The sequence below is a fragment of the Daphnia pulex genome, chromosome 10 (assembly GCF_021134715.1).
Source record: "Daphnia pulex isolate KAP4 chromosome 10, ASM2113471v1".
NCBI classification, from domain to species: Eukaryota; Metazoa; Arthropoda; class Branchiopoda; order Diplostraca; family Daphniidae; genus Daphnia; species Daphnia pulex.
Window position 1 is genome coordinate 13,758,253 of NC_060026.1, and position 21,411 is coordinate 13,779,663.

General features: G+C 39.0%; 6 protein-coding genes and 1 long non-coding RNA gene across 12 annotated transcripts; 6 read left to right on the top strand and 1 right to left on the bottom strand.

Annotated features, from left to right (window-relative positions):
- The first annotated feature begins 406 nt into the window (after window positions 1–406).
- On the top strand, window positions 407–2,991 carry LOC124203732. Of its 3 annotated transcripts, none has more exons than XM_046600541.1 (7): window positions 407–899; window positions 970–1,124; window positions 1,195–1,485; window positions 1,559–1,804; window positions 1,874–2,255; window positions 2,323–2,586; window positions 2,650–2,991. In XM_046600541.1, exons 1-6 carry the CDS (start codon window positions 587–589, stop codon window positions 2,547–2,549), a joined length of 1,614 nt encoding a protein of 537 aa, XP_046456497.1. In that variant the 5' UTR covers window positions 407–586; the 3' UTR covers window positions 2,550–2,586; window positions 2,650–2,991. The 3 variants fall into 3 exon arrangements, with proteins under 3 accessions (XP_046456497.1, XP_046456498.1, XP_046456496.1); XM_046600540.1 differs by having other exon boundaries at window positions 415–899; window positions 1,183–1,485; XM_046600542.1 differs by lacking the exon at window positions 1,559–1,804 and having other exon boundaries at window positions 414–899; window positions 1,183–1,485.
- On the bottom strand, window positions 2,571–3,347 carry LOC124203745. Its single transcript, XR_006878598.1, has 3 exons — window positions 3,224–3,347; window positions 3,018–3,157; window positions 2,571–2,949 (listed from the first exon to the last, which is right to left on the bottom strand). It is a non-coding gene; the product is annotated as an uncharacterized LOC124203745 (long non-coding RNA).
- Window positions 2,849–7,751, top strand: LOC124203728 (acetyl-coenzyme A synthetase 2-like, mitochondrial). Of its 4 annotated transcripts, none has more exons than XM_046600534.1 (13): window positions 2,849–2,988; window positions 4,255–4,332; window positions 4,678–4,812; window positions 4,894–5,023; window positions 5,090–5,186; window positions 5,253–5,452; window positions 5,525–5,700; window positions 5,765–6,065; window positions 6,131–6,270; window positions 6,334–6,537; window positions 6,599–6,853; window positions 6,913–7,095; window positions 7,172–7,751. In XM_046600534.1, the coding sequence occupies exons 2-13, from the start codon at window positions 4,276–4,278 to the stop codon at window positions 7,364–7,366; spliced, it is 2,073 nt and encodes a 690-aa protein (XP_046456490.1). In that variant the 5' UTR covers window positions 2,849–2,988; window positions 4,255–4,275; the 3' UTR covers window positions 7,367–7,751. The 4 variants fall into 4 exon arrangements, with proteins under 4 accessions (XP_046456490.1, XP_046456489.1, XP_046456488.1 ...); XM_046600533.1 differs by lacking the exon at window positions 2,849–2,988 and adding an exon at window positions 3,498–3,639; XM_046600532.1 differs by lacking the exon at window positions 2,849–2,988 and adding an exon at window positions 3,745–3,849.
- Window positions 7,752–8,045: 294 nt separating this feature from the next.
- Window positions 8,046–10,981, top strand: LOC124203729 (succinate dehydrogenase [ubiquinone] flavoprotein subunit, mitochondrial-like). The gene is made up of 10 exons (XM_046600536.1): window positions 8,046–8,305; window positions 8,442–8,528; window positions 8,609–8,651; window positions 8,708–8,983; window positions 9,056–9,149; window positions 9,209–9,540; window positions 9,601–9,769; window positions 9,831–10,026; window positions 10,094–10,291; window positions 10,352–10,981. Exons 1-10 carry the CDS (start codon window positions 8,249–8,251, stop codon window positions 10,886–10,888), a joined length of 1,989 nt encoding a protein of 662 aa, XP_046456492.1. The 5' UTR covers window positions 8,046–8,248; the 3' UTR covers window positions 10,889–10,981.
- A 935-nt stretch (window positions 10,982–11,916) lies between these two features.
- Window positions 11,917–13,830, top strand: LOC124203736 (vascular endothelial growth factor receptor 1-like). Its single transcript, XM_046600548.1, has 7 exons — window positions 11,917–12,180; window positions 12,263–12,440; window positions 12,506–12,648; window positions 12,710–12,863; window positions 12,944–13,117; window positions 13,197–13,352; window positions 13,444–13,830. The coding sequence occupies exons 1-7, from the start codon at window positions 11,917–11,919 to the stop codon at window positions 13,659–13,661; spliced, it is 1,287 nt and encodes a 428-aa protein (XP_046456504.1). The 3' UTR covers window positions 13,662–13,830.
- Window positions 13,831–14,058: 228 nt separating this feature from the next.
- LOC124203740 (proteasome subunit alpha type-5-like) lies at window positions 14,059–15,315 on the top strand. The gene is made up of 6 exons (XM_046600553.1): window positions 14,059–14,173; window positions 14,243–14,329; window positions 14,402–14,555; window positions 14,621–14,801; window positions 14,866–15,022; window positions 15,082–15,315. The coding sequence occupies exons 2-6, from the start codon at window positions 14,261–14,263 to the stop codon at window positions 15,247–15,249; spliced, it is 729 nt and encodes a 242-aa protein (XP_046456509.1). The 5' UTR covers window positions 14,059–14,173; window positions 14,243–14,260; the 3' UTR covers window positions 15,250–15,315.
- Window positions 15,316–15,760: 445 nt separating this feature from the next.
- On the top strand, window positions 15,761–21,244 carry LOC124203726 (tonsoku-like protein). Its single transcript, XM_046600530.1, has 18 exons — window positions 15,761–15,919; window positions 15,979–16,106; window positions 16,174–16,303; window positions 16,365–16,536; window positions 16,603–16,723; window positions 16,783–17,086; window positions 17,158–17,309; window positions 17,370–17,516; window positions 17,587–17,773; window positions 17,829–17,966; window positions 18,026–18,183; window positions 18,253–18,610; window positions 18,673–19,135; window positions 19,197–19,449; window positions 19,518–19,896; window positions 19,964–20,136; window positions 20,194–20,322; window positions 20,384–21,244. The coding sequence occupies exons 1-18, from the start codon at window positions 15,889–15,891 to the stop codon at window positions 21,158–21,160; spliced, it is 4,200 nt and encodes a 1,399-aa protein (XP_046456486.1). The 5' UTR covers window positions 15,761–15,888; the 3' UTR covers window positions 21,161–21,244.
- The last annotated feature ends 167 nt before the right edge of the window (window positions 21,245–21,411 follow it).

Consider the following 21,411-nt stretch of genomic DNA (forward strand, 5'->3'; position numbering starts at 1 on the left):
CTCACTGCTCCTAGCAAAACAAATGTTTTCATTATAAACAACTCATTCCAGCACATTGTTAACAATAATCGAATTTATTGACAGGCATTATTCCCGCCCTTTGAACGTTTTATTATTATTAGCATTGTTTAGAGAGAGCCGATCACTCGACTACGACATGAAGTTCACGAGCCCAAATACTTTGAACTTATCCGCAGTTCATCGTAATCGAAATATGCATGACATGCTCATTCACATCCTACGATGAAACTTCTATTTATTTCTTCATTCACCATTCTTTAATTATTTCGGAAAATTCCCACTAAATAAAAAAATCACATTCGTTTTTAAAAAACCCCGCCTAAAGTTAAAATCACTAGCGATCCAAGAGGCCAGTCTACGAAACAGAAAAAATAGGCTAAACAGCAAGAAAAGAAAAACAACATTTCAACTGCCTTCAATTCAATACACACCAAAACCAAAAGCATTGAATTCACATCCTTTGAAAAGATGAATATTGTTTCAGTTGTTCTGTTATTCACCCGTTTATTTATTTTATAAAACAGAGTAAAGTTTCAGTAAAAAACAGCGCTACTTTTGGGTCAAAATGACAAGAGTACGGTGTTTCGTTCGTGCATGTAACAATGCATCTTACAAGAAAGATTCAAATTGTTCTTTTCACGATTTTCCGTCAGATAAAAAGCTCAAGGAAAAGTGGTTAGCAGAAATAATGAAATACGAAAAGTCATGTGGTTGGTCGGAATGGCTGCGTAAGACAACAGCACATTCAAAAATTTGTAGCGATCATTTTGAACCACAATGCTTCCTAGATTTTAGTAAATTGAAAAAACTTAACCCCACAGCAGTGCCAACCGTTTTCTCATCACCATTTCAATCTGCTGAAAGTGTTAAAAACAGTGGTATTATAACCAACATTATTTTTATTTTTATGAGTTTAACCAGATCCTCAATTGTTTTATCTCCAATTAGGAACATCTGCTGTCAACAGCCATTTTTTGGAAGAACAGAGGAGAGTGGAAATTTTTGGAAGTGATCACACTTATGGCCGAACAGTAATTCAACCCGTCCAACAACCAAATGAACTCCAGCCAATTGAAGTTGTACTACTCGAAGACAGTTTGACAGTAATGAAATTTGAAAATATGAAATTACTATATTACAATTGGATTTGTTTACTCTCAAAATCATACCCAGGAAGATGATTGGATTCCCTTAGCAAGAGCAAGAACGGATACACGTTCAATGACACCACCAATAAGAGCGCCGTATGATTTAACTGGAAGGATGGTAGAAGAACCGGAAAAAACTTTACCTGTGAACAGAATTTCCGCTTCAGAACCAACCGTCACATTACCTACTGCTGTCACATCTAGCGATCAAGGACGTGTACTCGTAACATGTGGCCAAACAGCAATTCAAGCTTACATTGCTCAGCAACAAAAAGAAATTCGGACAATCCTATCAACATCCGGAGGCAGTGTGACGGTAATTAAATCAAACTTTAAACTAACCAGTTGTTGCATCACAATGATTTGTTTATTTTCTAAATGAGGATCAGAAAGGTGGTGGAATTCCCATTAAAAGAGCAAGAATTGACACAGCTTCAGTCACACGACCAAGAGCGCCGTATGATTTAACTGGAAGAATGGTAGAAGAACCGGAAAAAACTTTAGCTGTGAATAGAATTTCCGCTTCTAAACCAGCCGTCACATTACCTACTCCTACTACATCTAGCAATCAAGGACTTTTACCAAATGACCGAACAGAAATGTCAATCCTACCAAAATGCGGAGGCAGTGTGACGGTAATGTAGTCGAACTTAAACGTCTAAAAAATTATTGCATCACAATTATTTGTTTTTTTCTCCAATCAGAATCGGGGAAGTGGTGGAATTCCCATTCAAAGAGCAAAAATTGACACAGCTTCAGTCCCACGACGAATAGCACCGTATGATTTAACTGCAAGAATGGTAGAAGAACCTGAAAAAACTTTAGCTGTGAACGGAATTTCCGGTTTTCAACCAGCCCCCGCAACATTACCTATTCCTTCTCCAGCTAGCAATCAGGATTTCGTAATCTTATTTACTCCTCAGCCTACGATTCCGGCCGCTCTTCCCGTTCAAAATACTAACTACTATCTAGTGCCAACTCCTGTGGCTTCATCAGTCGTCGCCAGCAAGACAGTAACAGGAATCTCTGATAATCAGCAAAATCAGCAACAACGCGTTGAACCCAATCCTGGAACTTGCAAACCGAGTAATATAAATATTCTAATTTTCGACTACTGCACCATCTAAAATCTGTTTTATCATTTGAATTACAGAAAAAAATAAAGAAGTGACGCAGAAAGCAATCAAAAAGCGTAACGCTGCCTATGAGAAACAAAGACAAATGGTGAGGAAACTGAAGCGTAGGGTAGAGCAAATGGAAAGAACGTATGACAAGCTTCTGAATACCGTGGGATTTGCATTATACGAGCGAAGCCAAAAGGACATTCGAGTCAAACGAATGTTTCGTTCCATCGAACGAAGCGATGCTTTCAGGAGATGATAACGAAGAGGACCATCCCGCTTTTCTCATCGATCAGGTTTTGTTTATTCCTAATTAGTAAATCAGCACTTATTTACATCCGATGTATCCTTCTTTACAGATACTGAACTTTAATGCTAAAACTGCAGTCAATGTCAAATACAGTCAAGCGACTATGCGAAGTGCGACGACCTTGAGCGCGAAAAGTTCTTCAACTTATGATTTTATCCGCAATCAGGGTGTTCTCATTCTTCCTTCGCGTAACACGCTCGTCCAGCGTATGAAAAAAGCGTCCGCCAAAGAAGATGTTGTTGAGCAAGAAACCGACGCACTAGAAGGCCTTCTCACCTTGCACACGTCCGATTGATGGCCTCTTTGTGATCATCGGAGCTGTTTGAAATGTAATTAGTGAAGCGCTCAACTAAACCGGAAACAATTCAGAAATAAATGTCTTTCACAGGTATTATTTATTATTATAGATTTAATTACTTGTTGGAAACTATGTCTCGTTTATGACTTGCGTGTGTCGACAGCTAACCGCAAGGGGCGCTTTTTGATTCAATCTCTTTTTATTGGTCTGCAATTGGGATTATCCGAACACGATAACAATGGTCCTATCATTTTCCAATCTAAAAGGGCATCAGATATGCGAGATTAAGAATGCGGTGCATTAAAACAGTTTTGCATTACAATACCCCAGTCGGTGTAGTATAGCACGTTTTAAGCGGTTGTTGTTCTATTTCCCTCAGTTTACCGGGTCGGGAGTTGCAGACGGACAGTTTTTTGTTTTTCCTACGCTGTTTACGCCGCGTGACGTAGAATGAGCTGCGAAAACACTGATTATTCAATTAGGAGTTCAGTGTGCGGCCATATTTCTGGTGTACACTGGAACTTGAAGCTGAGATCGCCTTGACGCTCAGTCAGATACTAACCGTCCACCGTGCCATTCCACTGGCTGTCAACAGAGCTCAATCGAAAAGAAAAACAAGCAAAACATAGTTTGCTCGTGATAGTTTTAAAACGTTTTCTAGTTTCGTTAAACTAAATTAAAATCATGGCTAACCTTCTCAAGATTTCGTTAGGAATCGCAAAATATTTGCCAACACCCTTGGTGAGTGCATTCCACGCCAAAGTGACAAAAGCTAGTTCAAAATATTGCGGATCGCTACACTGTTTGTATACGTTGTGTCAGAAAGGTAAAATTAGAAAGAGTGCCATGGGGTCGGGAATATATGGACAAGAAAAAAATCTTCGCGGGCTAGTGGACGCTTTGGTCTTGGGCACAGCGCTGTTTTCGTTTCTGCCGTTAAATCGATTAATTGTAATTAAAATGTTGATCTTATATTTTAATTTTAATTATTAATAATTATCTTTTATCTAAATTCTATTTCATCCTCCCTATGTTTGACCATTTTAGCCATTTTTAAATTTTCTTAAAATATTTACAGTTTTAAAATGTTTTGCATGGAACACACACAGACGGTAAAGGCAGACGCCACGATCCTTCGTGCTCTATCCATCCTTAAAAAAAAAAAATAAGACTCGTGAACGAAAACAGCGCCATAGTAGCCTAGCGTGCATAGATATGCAGAAGAAATTAGGTTGGCACTCTTTCCGTCCTGTGTGTTGTTGTTGTTGTGTATTTTTGTAAAAAAAGATGGGAAAAAAAGAGAACGATCACATGTAAAAATCTGTTTACAGAAATTATAAATCTTGTAATCTCTAGTTTGATCCAAGGCCGGCATTGATGGGAATTCGTTACATCCACTTCACCATTCAAGGACGCCAGAGTGACACAAACCAAGTTAGTTTGATTAATTTTATTCATTTTTCAAGTAGTAATCTACCGATTTCATTTGTTAGATAAACATTTACATTGTCTAGTTATGTAATTGTAGACACAGACGTACAGTCAATATTTGCCTTGACGTTGATTACCATAGTACACTCGCAGCTGGGGGGCCACCGAGCCTAACTGGGGAAGATTTAAGTCCCGACAATCTTTTCTCCTTCCTGCACAAGGTGGATTAATTGCGTATGTGGCAAATTGCCAATCGCTAAGAATTGCCTGGTTCCTTCAATAAGCTTAGTTTGGTCGATACGCAATTTATGTGCAGAAGAGTAAAATGAGAGAAACATTTATTTTTAGGTCGGATTGAAACCTGAACCCTTTACTATGGATTCCCCCATTCTCCGCAATTTCAATTGCAGTCTACCTGAGCTGAGACATTTGTTTCCTGGTTGTTCTAGTCACGAAGAGCTTTACAATTTAAGCATCAATCAGGTGAAATACTTTATACGCGCCCTTACAACTTATCCGCTTTCGGAAATCTTACAACGTTCATTAATGACAATCTATTTACAGACGGACCTCTTTTGGGGTACTCTTGCCCGTTTGCGCTTGCGTTGGAACCGCGACTTCCAGCAAGTTTCGGATTGCAACATGGAAACGGGCTCGTTTCGTTGGTTCCTGGGAGGCCAACTTAATGTCTCAGGTAAAGCGCTAATCAAAGAGAACAAGTCAAATGAGTCGAATGATTTTTTAAAAAGTCAATTGTTAGTCAACTGTGTCGATCGCCATAAGGAAAAGGATCCCAGCCGAGTTGCCCTCATCTGGGAAAAAGATGAACCTGGACAAGAGGAGCGGGTCACCTACGGGTTGGATATTAACACCATAACAAATTTTTAGTAAATAAAACATTCATTTTAATTGATTGCTGACAGGGAATTATACACGATGATGAATCAAGTGTCAAATGTCCTCAAGTCCCAAGGAGTGCAAAAAGGTGATAGAGTGGCAATTTATATGCCACCTTGTCCACTCGCGGTCGCCTCAATGCTCGCTTGTGCCCGTATCGGAGCCGTCCATTCCGTAGTTTTCGCTGGATTCAGTGCGGAAGCGTTGGCCAGTCGCATCAACGACGGTATCGACTCCTTAAATGTTTACTTTACTTTAAATTGTAATTGTAATTGTAATTGTAATTGTTTGTTATTAGCTGAAGCTAAAATCGTCATTACTGCTGACCAAGGGATGCGAGGAGGCAAATTAATTGAATTGAAGAAAACGGTTGTGACAGCGGTCGAAAAATGTCCGACTGTTAAAACTATTCTCGTAGCCAAAAGAACAGGAAATCCTGTCGTTTCATCACCTCTTGACGTCGATCTCGATGAGGTTGGTTTAAAATAATTAATTTTTCTATTAAGTGTAACATTAACCAACGGAAAATTTTTGTCAGGCGATGGTTAAAGAGAGCGGCGAATGTGAACCGGCCGTTTTGGACAGCGAAGATTTGCTGTTTATGCTCTACACATCCGGCAGCACGGGAAATCCTAAAGGGATAGTTCATTCCCAAGCTGGCTATCTTCTTTATGCGTCGTTGACACATAGTTTAGTTTTCGATTGCAAAGAAGGAGACATTTTTGGTTGCGTGGCTGACATTGGATGGATCACGGGCCATTCTTACGTCGTGTACGGCCCGTTGGCCAACGGAGTCACGACTCTTTTGTTCGAGAGTACGCCAACATATCCCAATCCAGGTCTCGATTTAACTATTCATTTGATCTCAAATGTTGACGTTACATAATTCTTGTTTTCCCAACAGGTCGATATTGGGAGACTGTCCAGCGACTAAAAATTAACCAATTGTATGCAGCTCCTACGGCCATTCGATTATTATTGAAATACGGTGACGAACATGTCGAAAAGTATGATCTCAGCTCCCTTCGCACTCTAGGCTCTGTGGTATGATTGTAAATTAAGTGTCTAATTAAACGTGATCACGGTTCAACGTTATTTTCTTCCCAGGGTGAACCCATCAATGTGGAGGCTTGGCACTGGTACAACAAAGTTGTGGGCAAAGAGAAATGCGTGGTTGTGGACACTTGGTGGCAAACGGAAACGGGAGGCATTTGCATCAGTCCAACACCCTCGGCTCCTGGATCAGAAATTCGTCCCGGTATGCCGATGAGACCGATGTACGGAATCTGGCCTGCTATTCTAGGAGAAAAGGTAATGTCTAATATTTATTTATTTTCCAAATTCATCCTGATTGGAAATCTGTTCTGCAAAGGGGGAGGAGTTGTTAGGCAATGATGTAACAGGTGCCTTGTGTTTGAAAAAGCCTTGGCCGGGAATGGCACGCACCATTTATGGAACCCACAGCCGCTTCCTGGAAACTTATTATCGACCTTTTAATGGCTTCTATTTTACCGGTGATGGTGCTGTTCGACACAGTGATGGCTACTATCAGATAACGGGAAGAATGGATGACGTTATCAACGTTACTGGACATCGACTCGGTACTGCCGAGGTGGAAAATGCCCTGGTATTACAACAAATATTTTAAATTAAAAGAACTCGGATGACAGTTTTTCGTTCCAACAGGGTCAACATCCGTCTGTAGCAGAGTCAGCCGTTGTGGGGTATCCTTGTAGTGACAAGGGCGAAGGCATTTACGCTTACGTCACTCTTAAGGACGGATTCGTCGCTGATGCCAAGATAGAAGCTGAATTAAGAGGAATTGTCCGGCAGAAAATTGCTGCCTATGCGATTCCGGATGTAATACAGGTATAATAATAAAATGGCAGGAAAATTTCTTAATCATAATGCTAATGTTGGTTCTCGACGTGGTACATTTCAATAGATCTGCCCTAGTTTGCCCAAGACGCGATCCGGCAAGATTATGCGACGAATATTACGTAAAGTTGCGGCGGATGAGACCGACAATCTGGGTGATATTTCAACGTTGGCTGATCCTGCTGTTGTCGAGGATCTTGTCTCTCGCCATCGAACCTTAAAATCAAATCACCTGAATAAAGCTAGGACTAGTAAATTGTAGTGTAATGATTTTGACATTTCATAACGTCAAATGGCATCGACTCTTTCGTCCGTTATACAGTTGACTAAACATCATCGCCATCGAACCCTGAAGATTCAAGGGAATTAGGTCAAATTTAGTCCTTGGAATTATTGACACCTCACGTTTAAATCACCAGCATTAACTAATTTTATGTTGACTCACTCTTTCGACATTCTTCTGTTACTTCTAAACGAAAGCGGATTTCCATAACTGAATGGTTTGAGCTTTTTTCTGACTTCGCCTTCTGCTGCCTTATAGTTGTAAAAATAATTACAAAAGTACAAATAAAAACAACTAAGCCTATGATTTCATATGGTGCTGAAATGTAAGACAATCGCAATGAAATACACTGCCATCTTTAAGAGATTGTGTCGCTTTACTTTCATGATAATCAAAGGATTGTCCCAATAACGAATATCGTGAGCGGTATTTTGCATTCACGACGTCAAGTTCTGATTGGGCTCTAGCTAGTTTACTAGCTAGCTGATAAGTGGCTAACAATATTTGTTTGTTATGCTAGTTAAAACTTAAATTCAAAATATAGGATATTGATTAAAAATCCAAGTCCAAGTACCCGAAATTTTGAGTTTCTATTTTAGGGTAATTTCATTTGACTCATTTCTCTTTACTCAAGTGAAAATATTTTGAATTTTGGGTATTTCTGTTTATCCCATGTTTGTCCTTTGGATCTTCTATTATTATCCGCTTGGAGCGCTAGCTCTACACCGTGCATGATTTTCTATTCATTTCCTTACGTAACTTTTACACGACGTTGTCCGGTCAATTTGGCTATCCAAAAAGTTAGTCAAAAACGCAGTTCTCGTCATCGAAAGAGGTTCAATTTTACCTCTCACTTAAACCATGGCTAACATTTTGAAGCTCTCACTGGAATTGGCTGGAAAGGTGTCCTCTCCTTTGGTGAGTGTCGAAAATATCAACGTCGATAAAACTTAGTTAAACTTTAAAATTTATCAAGATTAGTGTATTATTATGATATTCACCCAAGATATTGACCAAATAACTAATTGAGATGTTACCAAAATGGAATTTGTAGCTTAATGCAAGGCCAGCTGTGATTGGTAACCGTAATTTCCACTTCACCATTGATGGACGCAAGGATTCTAATGTTGGAACAAGCCAGGTTAGTTGTAAAATTTTATTGGTAGACCCATCAGATAGAGAAAAATTAACCCTTTCTATTTGCTGTTGGCTTGTAATCAGATTTCCCGAGACTATCCAGTTGTTGATCACACCTATGATGCAGGTATTTTGATTACATAACAGTTAAACAAAAATTGGTATTAATTGTTTGTTTTATAGTTGTTGTTGGTGCTGGTGGTGCTGGACTTCGTGCAGCTTTTGGCTTGGTTGAAAAAGGATTCAAAACAGCTGTGATCACAAAGCTGTTTCCCACCCGATCACACACTGTTGCTGCCCAAGGTGGAATTAATGCAGCTCTGGGAAATATGGAAAAAGATGACTGGAAGTGGCACATGTATGACACTGTTAAAGGCTCAGATTGGCTTGGAGATCAAGACGCTATCCATTACATGACCAAAGAAGCTCCTCACGCAGTTATTGAGTTGGAGAACTATGGTATGTCCCACTTATCAATAATTTCTTCTACAGCAGACAATTGATCATATTTCCCCTTCGCATATCATTAAGGTATGCCTTTTAGCCGCACCCAAGACGGCAAAATCTACCAGAGGGCTTTTGGTGGACAGTCCTACAATTATGGCAAAGGTGGACAAGCTCACAGGTATACCTAAATTATTAAAACTTCAAGGCAGAAATTAAAAATCCTTAATTATTAACTAGATGTTGCTGCGTTGCTGATCGTACTGGCCATTCTCTTCTTCACACCTTGTACGGCCAGTCTCTTCGCTACGATTGCAATTACTTCGTCGAATATTTTGCTTTGGATCTGTTGATGGAGGAAGGCGAATGCCGCGGCGTGATCGCTCTTTGTTTGGAGGACGGATCCATCCATCGTTTCAGATCCAAGAACACTGTTCTCGCTACCGGTGGATATGGTCGAACCTTCTTTTCATGTACTTCTGCTCACACTTGCACTGGTGACGGTAACGCCATGGTGTCTCGTGCTGGACTTCCTCTTCAAGATTTGGAGTTCGTTCAGTTCCATCCTACTGGTAAAGGAATTGCAAATTAGCCTATTAGATCGTTTGGACTAAATTTGACCATAACAATAGGAATTTACGGAGCTGGATGTCTCATTACCGAGGGTTGCCGTGGAGAAGGTGGTTACCTTATCAACAGCGAAGGCGAACGATTTATGGAAAGATACGCTCCAGTGGCTAAGGATTTGGCCTCACGTGACGTCGTATCTCGTGCTATGACTATTGAAATCCGTGAAGGACGGTAATATCTTTGCCAAATCAAAGAAATGTATAATTATGCTCAAACTTTGATGCTCTTGTAGCGGTTGTGGCCCCGAGAAGGATCATGTATACCTTCAACTTCATCATCTTCCTCCACAACAGTTGGCTGAACGCCTTCCTGGTATTTCTGAAACGGCCATGATTTTTGCCGGCGTTGACGTCACTCGTGAGCCGATCCCAGTGTTGCCTACCGTCCATTACAACATGGGTGGCGTTCCCACGAACTTCAAGGGCCAGGTAACATCGCTTATCATCTTGTTTGCAAATGAAACGACTCCTGAAATAATTTTATTTTCATCCCCAGGTTATTACGCACAAAGATGGAGCTGATGTTATTGTACCTGGTTTGTACGCTGCTGGAGAAGCTGCCTGCGCATCCGTGCACGGTGCTAACCGCCTGGGTGCCAATTCTTTGCTCGATTTGGTCGTTTTCGGCCGAGCATGTGCCCTAACTATTGCCGAAGAGAACAAGCCATCCGAAACTATCGGAAAATTGAGTCCGGTAATATTCGTTTATTTGATTTTCTATGATTTTGTGTTGTTCAATCATTTGTCTTGATAGAACGCTGGCGAAAGTTCCGTGGCGAATTTGGACAAGCTTCGTTTTGCCAATGGTAGTGTCACCACGGCCGAACTTCGTGGCAAGATGCAGAAAACTATGCAGAATCACGCAGCCGTCTTCCGTACTGGAGACGTTTTGGTAGAGGGATGTAAGAAGATGTCTGATCTTTGGCCATCATTGCACGACATCAAGGTGGCCGATCGCGGCCTAGTCTGGAATTCTGATTTGGTTGAGACCCTTGAGCTCCAGAACCTCATGTTGAACGGCATTCAGACCATCTACAGTGCCGAAGCCAGGAAAGAATCTCGCGGTGCCCATGCCCGCGAAGATTTCAAAGACCGTGTCGACGAGTACGACTTCAAGAAGCCGATGGAAGGTCAACAGAAGCAACCTCTAGAGCAGCACTGGCGCAAGCACACACTCTCCTGGTGTGATCAGGAGAAAGGAGATGTCACTTTGCAATACCGCCCCGTCATCGATGAAACGCTAGACGAGAAAGAGTGTGCGACGGTTCCCCCCGCATTGCGCGTGTATTAAAATACAACTAATAAATTCCTGTATCTATCGCCGTGTTCCGATTGTAGCCACTGAAAATAGACTAATACATTTTACTGAGGTGTTCTTGACAAATTTTTTCATGCAATTTTTGTAAATTTAGGTTGGGAAAATTCTGAAAGGTGAAGTAATTAGATTTTATTGTTTTGAATCATTTACATCTAAGTAACTTTTGATCCTTGAGTTTCTTTTCTCTTTTTTAGAATTCTCCGTCCGCTATCGACCTATACTACCTCACCAAGGCCACGTCAAAGTAATTTGATCTCTTGGTCTTTTCAAGTTGCCCGAGGGATGGAGTACTTAGCTGAAAAAAAGGTAAAAGACACCAGGGTTTTTTTCTTCCTTAATCAGCATTCATTAATTATGATTTCAGAACATTTTATTATTGCTCTTAACAGGTTCTTCACGGTGATTTGGCCGCCCGAATGTTTTGTTAGCTGACAATGGAGTGGCTAAAGTAGCCGATTTCGGAATGGCTCGTAAAATGTATTACGATGAAAGTTACGAAAAGGAAGAGGTGGATGGACTAATTTCTTCAGTGCACTTGATCCTGGTAGCCAAACAATGTTCTGCTCAACAGATCCGTTTAATTCCGGATATTCCAGAACAAGTGCTGGTTGCTGTAGGTTTCAACATCACCCCCAATATGTATTATGTAACCACAGGAAAACAAAGATCTGAGGTTCTTTCAACTATCGAAAATGAAAAATGCCTAAGGCTTTGAAAGAATTACCTTATATGGTTATCATAGGGGTTAAAATCGTTTCCGAGAAAGGAGAAAGCCTCCGCAGCTCCCCCTGCTTCAATGTTGTTTGTTGTCCGTTTCGAAACATCGATGCGACCTTAGTATTCGAACTGGTGTGAGTATTTAAACCATTTCGATTTTTTTTTTTGAAAAGCCTTGAAATCCTTTCGGTGATAATTGATAACCCTTATTGTGTGAGTGTCGTGAATCTAAATTTCATTTTAAAGTGAGAAAGCTTATTCTTCGTGTGTTGTAATTTGTCAAAATGTTTTATGAACCCCCTGTACGACTTTGCATTTCATCAGTCAATTCGAGATGGATAGGAGGACTACTTTTAGTACACTTGATCCTGGTAGCCAAACAATGTTCCGCCCAACAAATCCGTTTAATTCCGTATATTCCAGAGCAAGTGTTTGCTGTAGGTTCCAACATCACCTTGACTTGCATCTTTGAAGATGTAGAATTATATAAGGACAATTCGTTGTGGCAGGCGTGGCAACTGCCCGACTATGTTGCCAAACATCCGGAAGTATAAATCACCTCATAAGTTTTATTGAAAGTTATTTGCCTTTTTTAAATATTTATTTGTGTGTCTCTTATTTTTTTAATAGTTGAGCGATGCAAGCCACCGCCTTAGTCAGACGTATGTTAAGAACGGAACGCACATGATATCGACGATGACCCTCACAAACGCTGAAACCAAAGACACTGGATATTTCGGTTGTACCGTGCGTTTGTTTCGTCTGCGTGACGAGAACTATGAAGTGAAACAATACGTCTACGTTTCAAGTTTGTTATACCTTGTTCATAGCGCAATAACTGATGTAAATCAAGTTTATTGATTGTCCTTTTAGGTAATGACAATAATGTTTTCATTGACGACCAACAAGGTGGCATGAAGAACAGCACCTTTATTTTTGAACACGGAAATTCTGGCCTTGTCCCGTGCAAGTCCACTCATCCTAATGTTACCGTCTCGCTCATCCGCAACTCTCGAGTAAACTAAAATTTTATTCGCAAGACAATATTATGTTAATATAATTATTCAACATTAATAGAATTTATTATCTGAACCCAATTCAAACTGGTTGATGGAATCGAAACGCGGATTGATACTTCATCAAGCGACGTTTGAAGACACTGGTGACTACCAGTGCATTGGAACAGTCAATAATATCAGCACGAAGATATTTTTTAAGATTTTCGTTGAAGGTATTTGTGTATTATAATTAAAGTCCGGTGGAATGTGCCTTAACCCTCATTTGAACTCACTAATTAAACCCCGAAAATAGGAATAGAATTGATAAGAGTTGACAACATTGCTGATCCATGGGAAGGAAACAATGTCACATTAATTTGTCGTGCCAACACCAATCCCGAATTTGCTTCGCCTCCCGAATGGTTTTTCAAGTCAAAATTCGACATGAGTACACTAAAACGAATTAATGAGACGGGCCCATCTGAAGGTAAAAAAACTTGATCACTTTTTCACAGTGTGAAGATTTTATTTTAACATTTTTTACTTTATCCAACATAAAATTAAAGGCATTAAAATCAGCTTAACTAATGACGAGTTGGGAGTTTACGAAAGTCGACTAGAACTTCTCAATGTTAACCGCCAAACTACTCACAGAGAATTTAAGTGCAACTCAAAAATCGATAACAAAACTGTATCGAAAGAAATTTCTTTTTTTATTACAGGTATATTTCCTTTTTAAAAATTTAATGCAACGTCCCATCGCGTTGATAAAAATGTGGACATTAATTAATTACATTTCCACATTTTTTTAAGGGCCTGATCACTCATGGATAATCTACGGACTAATACTTCCTATCGGTATTATTGTTCTTGTCATGATTTTTGTTGCAATCATCGTTGTCATCCGAAGGCGATATTGTGCGTCCTGTGACATTGAAGAATCCTCCTGTTGTGTTTGTCTACTCGGACTTTTGAACTGCTTACAGATGTGCACTTATTGCTGCCTTGCTGCATCCGACTTCAGCTCGTAGACATTCCTCATAAGGAACAGAAAATTTTTAATTTCTAAAACAATTTATGGTCTTCGTTTGCATTTTTTTAATGCACCGCCGCATTATTATGCGTATTGTTTTATAATTACCTCCTCCTTCTATCACCCCTTAGTAAATAATTAGTAATACATTTTGCCAAAAATTTAAACAGTTTCTTTTACTTGATTTTCCTCATTTTAATTACTTTTTAAAGTAGCAGACTAGCAGTAGTTGCGAGATGCTTAATTGTAACAACTGAACATTGTCATTGTAGATAGCACGAAAGGAGCGTGATCTATCCTTATACTACGCTTTATTTTGTATAAAAGATAAATGATGAGTAGATTAGATTTCTAATACAAAATATTCCATTGATTTTAAAATAAGGCGCGCAAGTTTGTTTCAATAATTGTTCAACAGATCTCGCTGTTTTTCGATGTAAAAACAACTGCCGCACGCCAGCCGTCCACCAGTTTCTGAAGTGACAAGTCGTTTTTCGAAACATAACTCAGGTTGGTTTGCAGTGGAGACAAGTTGAATCTTGCATTACATTCATTTATTTTATTTAAATTCTATTGCAGTTTTGCGTCAAAATCAGGATGTTCCTTACAAGATCCGAATATGACCGTGGTGTCAATACTTTTTCACCAGAAGGTCGTCTTTTCCAGGTAGCCCGGCATTTGCACTGAGAAATGTATTAAAACTATCTTCAAGTTGTAATTTTTGTCTGAAAAATGTAGGTTGAATATGCAATTGAAGCCATCAAACTAGGTTCTACTGCCATTGGAATTCAGACTTCAGAAGGAGTAGTGCTTGCTGTTGAAAAACGAATCACCTCACCCCTCATGGAACCAACAACAATTGAAAAAATTGTTGAAATTGATAAACATATTGGCAAGTATAGAATTGATTTGTATTGTTACATTTTTAATAAGAATTTTCAATTTTGTTAAAATTAGGATGTGCTGTTAGTGGTCTTATGGCAGATTCACGAACAATGGTAGATCGTGCTCGTGTTGAAGCCCAAAATCATTGGTTTACATATGATGAAAAGATGAGTGTTGAATCTGTAGCCCAGGCAGTTTCTAATTTAGCAATTCAGTTTGGAGATTCTGATGATGATGGAAATGCCATGTCTAGGTAAAATTTGGGAAATTGTTAAATGCTTGCTTTCTTATTAACAACCTTCACTGCAATTATTTAGACCTTTTGGTGTAGCCATTCTATTTGCTGGGATTGATGAGAAGGGCCCTCAGTTGTTCCACATGGATCCCTCAGGAACCTATGTTCAATATGATGCAAAAGCAATTGGATCAGGAAGTGAGGGTGCTCAGCAGTCACTCCAAGAGGCATATAACAAAGTAAGATAAATATTTCAATGGAAAAAATCAAAATCATCCATGTTTTTCTTTATATTTAGTCTATGACTCTTAAATCAGCAATGAAAGCTGCTTTGACTATCTTGAAGCAAGTCATGGAAGAGAAATTGAGCTCAACCAATGTTGAAGTTGCAGCCGTTACTCCCGACCAGCCTTTCCATATGTATTCAAAGGAGCAAGTAGAGGATGTCATAAAAGAAATTGCTTAGAATTAACTGATACTTCACGCACTTGTAAACTCAAGGTGGACAATAAAAAAACGTTTTTGAAGACTATTTGGGTACTTCTAATTACTAATAGATAATTTTTGTTAATCTTAAATTAAACTAGTGAGTGTAGTATGGAATAATTTGATTTGTTAAAATGTTCTGTTTAGTTTTTCAAAGTTATTTTACAAATTTAAAACATACTCGAAATTCTGGTTCTGCTTCTGCACCTGTGCGACGGATTTTGAGTAGAAAGCGAATTAAGAGCTCTCCTTTTAAGTTTTTATCGGCTAAGGCGTTGAGATATCTTCGTTAAAAATTCAACACTCAATCTTTAAGCAGCAAAAGCGCAGTTGAAATCGCATAAAGCATATTTCGCCATCCCTTCATTAGCACTTTAATAATTCGTCATATAAATCTTTTAAGGCTACTTATTTTTAAATGAGAGGAAACTCTATTCTTGATTATCTTAAATACCATTCGTGTGGATTCGTACAATCGTGAATCGTGAATTCATGAATTCGCGTGCGATTCTGCGCGGGCACGCTACAAATTAAACATCTGACATCGTTGCACGATGTGGTCTGCTTGCTGTAGTGAAATCGAGCGCGATGTTTTTATGAAGTTAAAAGAGACAATAAAATGAATTCATACACGTTTAAAGATGTTCCAAGTAAGAAAACTCGTATAATGACATCGGTAATAGTAAGGTAACTTTGTTTCTTTCTTTAGAACTATTAAAGGTGAAAGCTAAAGCAAAATCTAAAGGGGAATTGAGAGAAATAGCCAACTGCTGCAATGTTCTGGGAGAGCTATATCAACAACAAGGAAAATTTGAAGATGCAATCGCCGAACATGAAGTACTTTCCTTAAATCTGTCTCTAGACTGTGTAGAGGTTAAGAAAGTGTTGTTTTTTTTTTTTTCAGGAAGAACGTAAAATATGCAAACAGTTGAATGATTGCATTGGAATTGGCATTGCTCACCGGAAAGTTGGTGAAGCCTTGAATGAACTTGGGCAATATGAAAATGCCTTGAAACATCAACAGAAATATCTTGGTAAGCATTCAACAAAGTATTTCTTTCACTTTTATTGTATTGTAGTATAATTTGTGTCTAGTCTTGGCAAAGAGTGCTGACAATAAGTTGGAAGTTCAGCGTGCTCTTGCCACTATTGGTAGAACACATTTCTGTCATGCTGAAGCATTGACTACAAATAACAGAATTCTTTATGATAAAGCGTTGGACAGCTCTAAGTGGTATTACCAGAAGAGTTTAGAACTTTGTGAGAGGTATTCCCCCAGCCATAATCACAACCACAAAAACATTAAAATCTATAACATTTTTTATATTAATAGGCTTAAAGAAGTTGTTTCAGAAAGAGACTATATGCAAATGAATTCCAGGTTACTTTTAAATTTGGGGCTTGTTTGTGATCTACAACAACAAGATAGTGCTGCTGTTAATTATTTTAAAAAGGTATGAATTTTCTCTTTAAATCAAACATGTTTAAGTACTATTTTGATCTATCATTTTAGGCCAGCTATATAGCTGATAAATATAATTTCAGAGAAGATCTGCATAGGTGTCATTACTCTTTGGCATTATTTTATCAAAGAAGAAAAAACTACAGCCAAGCTAAAAGGGAAGCAGAGATGGCAGAGAAAGTTGCCTTCCAGCTTAAAGATAAATCATTAATCTGCGACGATCTAGCATTGAAAGCGCAACTGTTTGTCATAATGGCCGATTTTGAATCTGCGCGAAGGTACTTACTTAAAGCGTACAAACAGAAAACTCCGGTCGTTCAAGATCGTGAAAAAATCGAAAGCGATTTAAGATCAGGTAAGCCTTAGTAAGTTTCAGTTAATTAAATATAGTCGAGCGGTCTTATAATAATTACTTTTGGGAATCAGCTATTAAGCTGTGTAAGTTACAGGATATGTGTTGTGCCCTTTCTTCAAATGACGAAGAAAAATTAATGGGACTGCATGAAAAAATGGGTGATCTTTGCTCTTCACTCAAAGCTTATTCCAGGGCTATAGATTTCTATTTAAAAATGTTGACGGTAATTCTTCATCAAAACTGTCCACCTGCATGTAAAATAATATTAAAATATATGTTGTAGAAAGCCCAGGAGCTCCAGTGGACAGCCAAAGAAATCAATCCAATCTACGTCTCATTGAGTCAAACGTATATGGATGTGAAAGACTACAAAAGTGCCATAAAATACTATAAAAAGGAATTAGAACATTACGAAAACAACCCAGCCGAGGTATTTATACGTTATTGCTTTATATGTTTTTCAAATTAAGTAATAAAATCGTGTTCACTTAATTTTTTAGTCATGCCGCACGCTTCTCAATATAGCCAACGCTCTCGAAGAAGATGGCGCAACTTATTACGAACTGGAACCGCTGTACCAAGAAGCCCTCGATTTTGCAGTGAAAGCTGAGAACCCACGTTTGAAAGCGAACACTTTGAATTCACTTGCTGTACTGCACGAAATGAATGGATACATGGAAAAATCTCGTAAGAAATCATTTGATACATTTTTATTGTGCAATACGTTATTCCTGTTTTGTAGAGGAATCCACGGCGGCGGTCAACCAAATCTGTTCGGATTACAACATCGACCTCGACGACGATTCGGAAACTCCAGGATCTCAATCCCGAAACGATGGTTTCGATTTGGATGATGAAATCGATTTAGACGACGTCGTCGGTATGTGCACATAGTATTACTTCAGTTTACCTTTCTGATTTCATTATTTTCTTAAACAGACGAAGATAGCGACGAAGAGTCAGATGTATTGGATAACAATCGAGGCAGGAGAAAACCCAAAAAGAATATCGAGAAACTCAATGTGAAAGGTGAAACAGCACTTCATCGAGCTTGTATTAAACAAGATATCGCATTGGTCCGCCTACTACTGCAACAGGTGGGCTCTTTAGTTATAATAGAAAATAAATAGAATTCCTGTTATATTCACGTTTATTCTGTTGGTTAGAAACACAAAGTTAATGTCCGTGACAACTGCGGATGGACTCCGCTTCACGAGGCCTGTAATTATGGAGATGTGGAGATAGTTCAATTACTTATCGACAATGGAGCAACAGTAAATGATCGAGGCGGTAAACACTGTGAAGGTGTCACTCCTTTACACGATGCCGCATCTTGCGGTCACATTGAAGTTATGGAAGCTTTACTTCGGAATGGTGCCAACCCACTGTCACAAACTGATGTCGGAGAATCAGTTTACGAATGCCTATTAAAATGGAGACTGCGAACTGGGGGAGACTTAGATTCTCAGACGCTGAAAGATTGCCTTAACATGGAAAAGAAACTTTCAGATTCGATGAAGAAAGGTGTGTGAAACAGTTTCATGTTAATATTGTTTCAGATTATTCATTAAATTGTAACATTTCAGCGAATCAGGTCATCCCATCGATGAGAGAAGTCGAACACAAACAATCAAGCACTTCAGCCCTTATTCCAGAGGACGAAGTTGTTGAAAATTCTTTCCAAAATGATGATTTGTCGTTTATTAATCTGACGGACGACGCCGAAATAGAAGGTCCCGTAAAGATAAGAGTATCTAAGGATAAACGCCTGGCATCTTCTGCTGCTCAGCGAGAGTATGCCCAAGCGATGAAAGTGATTGGAAGCTCCTCGTCTGCCCGTCGACCAACTGTTGCTGGTCCAACTAAAAGGAGCCGATCACATCAGCCTGCGCTGGTTTTAGAAGAGGATCTAACAGAAGAATGGATTGAAAACGACCTTCCTTCTCCAACCAGGAAATCGAGCAAGAAATCCAACATTTCTTTTCCGGTTCACAAACCAAGTTACCAATCAGACAAGGAAAAAACACCAACATCGTCACGGCCTAACAGGTTTACATAGAATAAATTCAAAGATTAAAAATTAAAGTTATCTTTCAACTTATGACTGCAGGAATACATCAAGGCTAAGTTTTAGTAACCGAAGAAAACCAGACACCCCTTCATCAACTTTCCAGGAGGACATCAATCTTAGCGATGATGATTTCGCGGTCGAAGTGGTTCCGCCTTCTGCCAAACGAGCTAAACCTTCACCAAGTTTGATTATTAATTCAAGCGAAGACAGCAATGATCGCGCTTCACCAATATTATCCGTGTCGAAACGGGCGAAAAAGCCCGTTCAATTATCCATGTATGCCTTCACCGAGGTAATGGAATCATCTGCATATTTAAAAAACTCCCAGTTTAAAACTTGTAATATTTTTGTATTTTCAAGGTTAATTCTCATTCAGACAATCACATTCAGGCTCCTAAGAAAACAATTAGTAAACCTAATTCCTCTGCTCAACAGCAACTTCCTTCACCAAGTGTCCTGAAATTGTATGTCCGGATTCAAGACAAGGTATTACTCATCCCAGTAGAACGCAGCAAATCCGTCCAGTGGCTGTCGGATGAGGCAGCCCGTAGGTACTACAACATGACAGGCCTTAATCCCGTTTTGTCGCTTCACACGACGGACGGTGCAGTATTAAATGGAGAAGATGAGGTCACCCTAATTCTTCAAGACGGAGATAAATTAGTTGGAGAAATGGTTAAATGGGATCTTCAACCCTTGCCAGAAAGATATACCAACCTATGTCGTCAACTTGAAATTGGTGCGTTTTTTTTTTCAGTCTATGAACCATTCAGTTTACTTAATTATAAAACTAATTTTCCTTTCAGCGCGAATAGGGGAAGTTGACTCGTTGTTGACTAATGCTCATACGGGTGGGAAATTATCGCTAAGATTACCTTTAGGATCGCTCCTTCTTCCCGTCGTCAAAGCCCTGCGATATCAAGAGAGTTTGTGGGACTTGGATCTTTCTTATGCAAAATTAGACGACCATCTTTTTCAGGTGACATTGATTTTAGATTTCAACAATAAAATTGTATTAATTAATTACTGTACACAGAGCCTTTGTGAAGCCCTTTCAACGTTACCCCACTTGGTAAATCTCGACCTCAAAGGGAATTTGATAACCGCTGCTGGTCTTACGCGCCTAGCAGAGAGTTTGCGAGCAGAAAATATCACAGGATTAAAGGTTGCCATTGTTAGTGTGATCTCTTTAGTTCTTGAGTAATTCAACTCATTTTCTATTTTAGAAACTACAAAGGCTCAATTTGAGCTTCAATCCAATCGGAGACGGTGCTGCATATCCACTAACCAGCTGTTTTCATCACATGTCAGCTTTACGTTGTTTGCAAATTGAATCGTGCGATTTGACGGATCGGTTTCTGGATGACCACGTTTCTCCTGTGTTAAAAAGGAGAAGACTTGAAGACCTCAGAATCGGTTTCAACGAGTTCACCTATTCTTCCGTCAAATCCTGGATGCTCGTATTAGATTTTTCCTGTTTAAAATATCTTTCGTTACAAGGTCTATCCAATGATAGATTAGTGAGCACTTTGTGTAGCAGCATTCAAACCGCGGGAGTATGTCAACTTAGCGAACTCGAATTGTCCCATTGTAACTTAACGGATTCCTGCGTTGAAAAATTAATCCTTGCATTTGATTTTACTCCCGATTTGAAGAAGATCTCCATCAAAAACAACATCAGATTAGGAATAGATTCAGTTGCTGATTTGCTGACTTTTAGTCGGACAAAATGTGTCCATATCAAAGAATTAGATTTCTTTGGATGCGCTCTTACCCGATCGGATACAAAAGATAATGAAAGATGCGTTGAATCTCTCAGATCCTTTCTAGAATGGTCCAAAAGTTTACAAAAGCTAAGTTTTTCATTTAGTAGACAAAACAACGACCCTACTTGGATCCCATCGCTTTCCGATGTTTGGATAACGGGTCACGATAATGGGGCGGGGATCGTCAAACAACCTACAGAACACCAACTGATTTTAACCACTCCAAATTGTTCATAGTACTGTAAATATGTTGGCAGCAATCGAACATTATTCGATCAAGTTGTCAAATTTTAATTGAAAATAAATTCGTTACAATTCAAATAAAACAGTTTCGTCATTCAATTTTAAAGGCTTAAGGCTGGAACTTTTGTCATTCTTGTCACCTAAACAAATCATTTATAGGTTAGTAAAAATCGTCGTTTTGATGTGGTTTTTTATTAATTTATTTACTTTTCGTTTAATGTGGATTTAGAAGACAATCGTCCAAG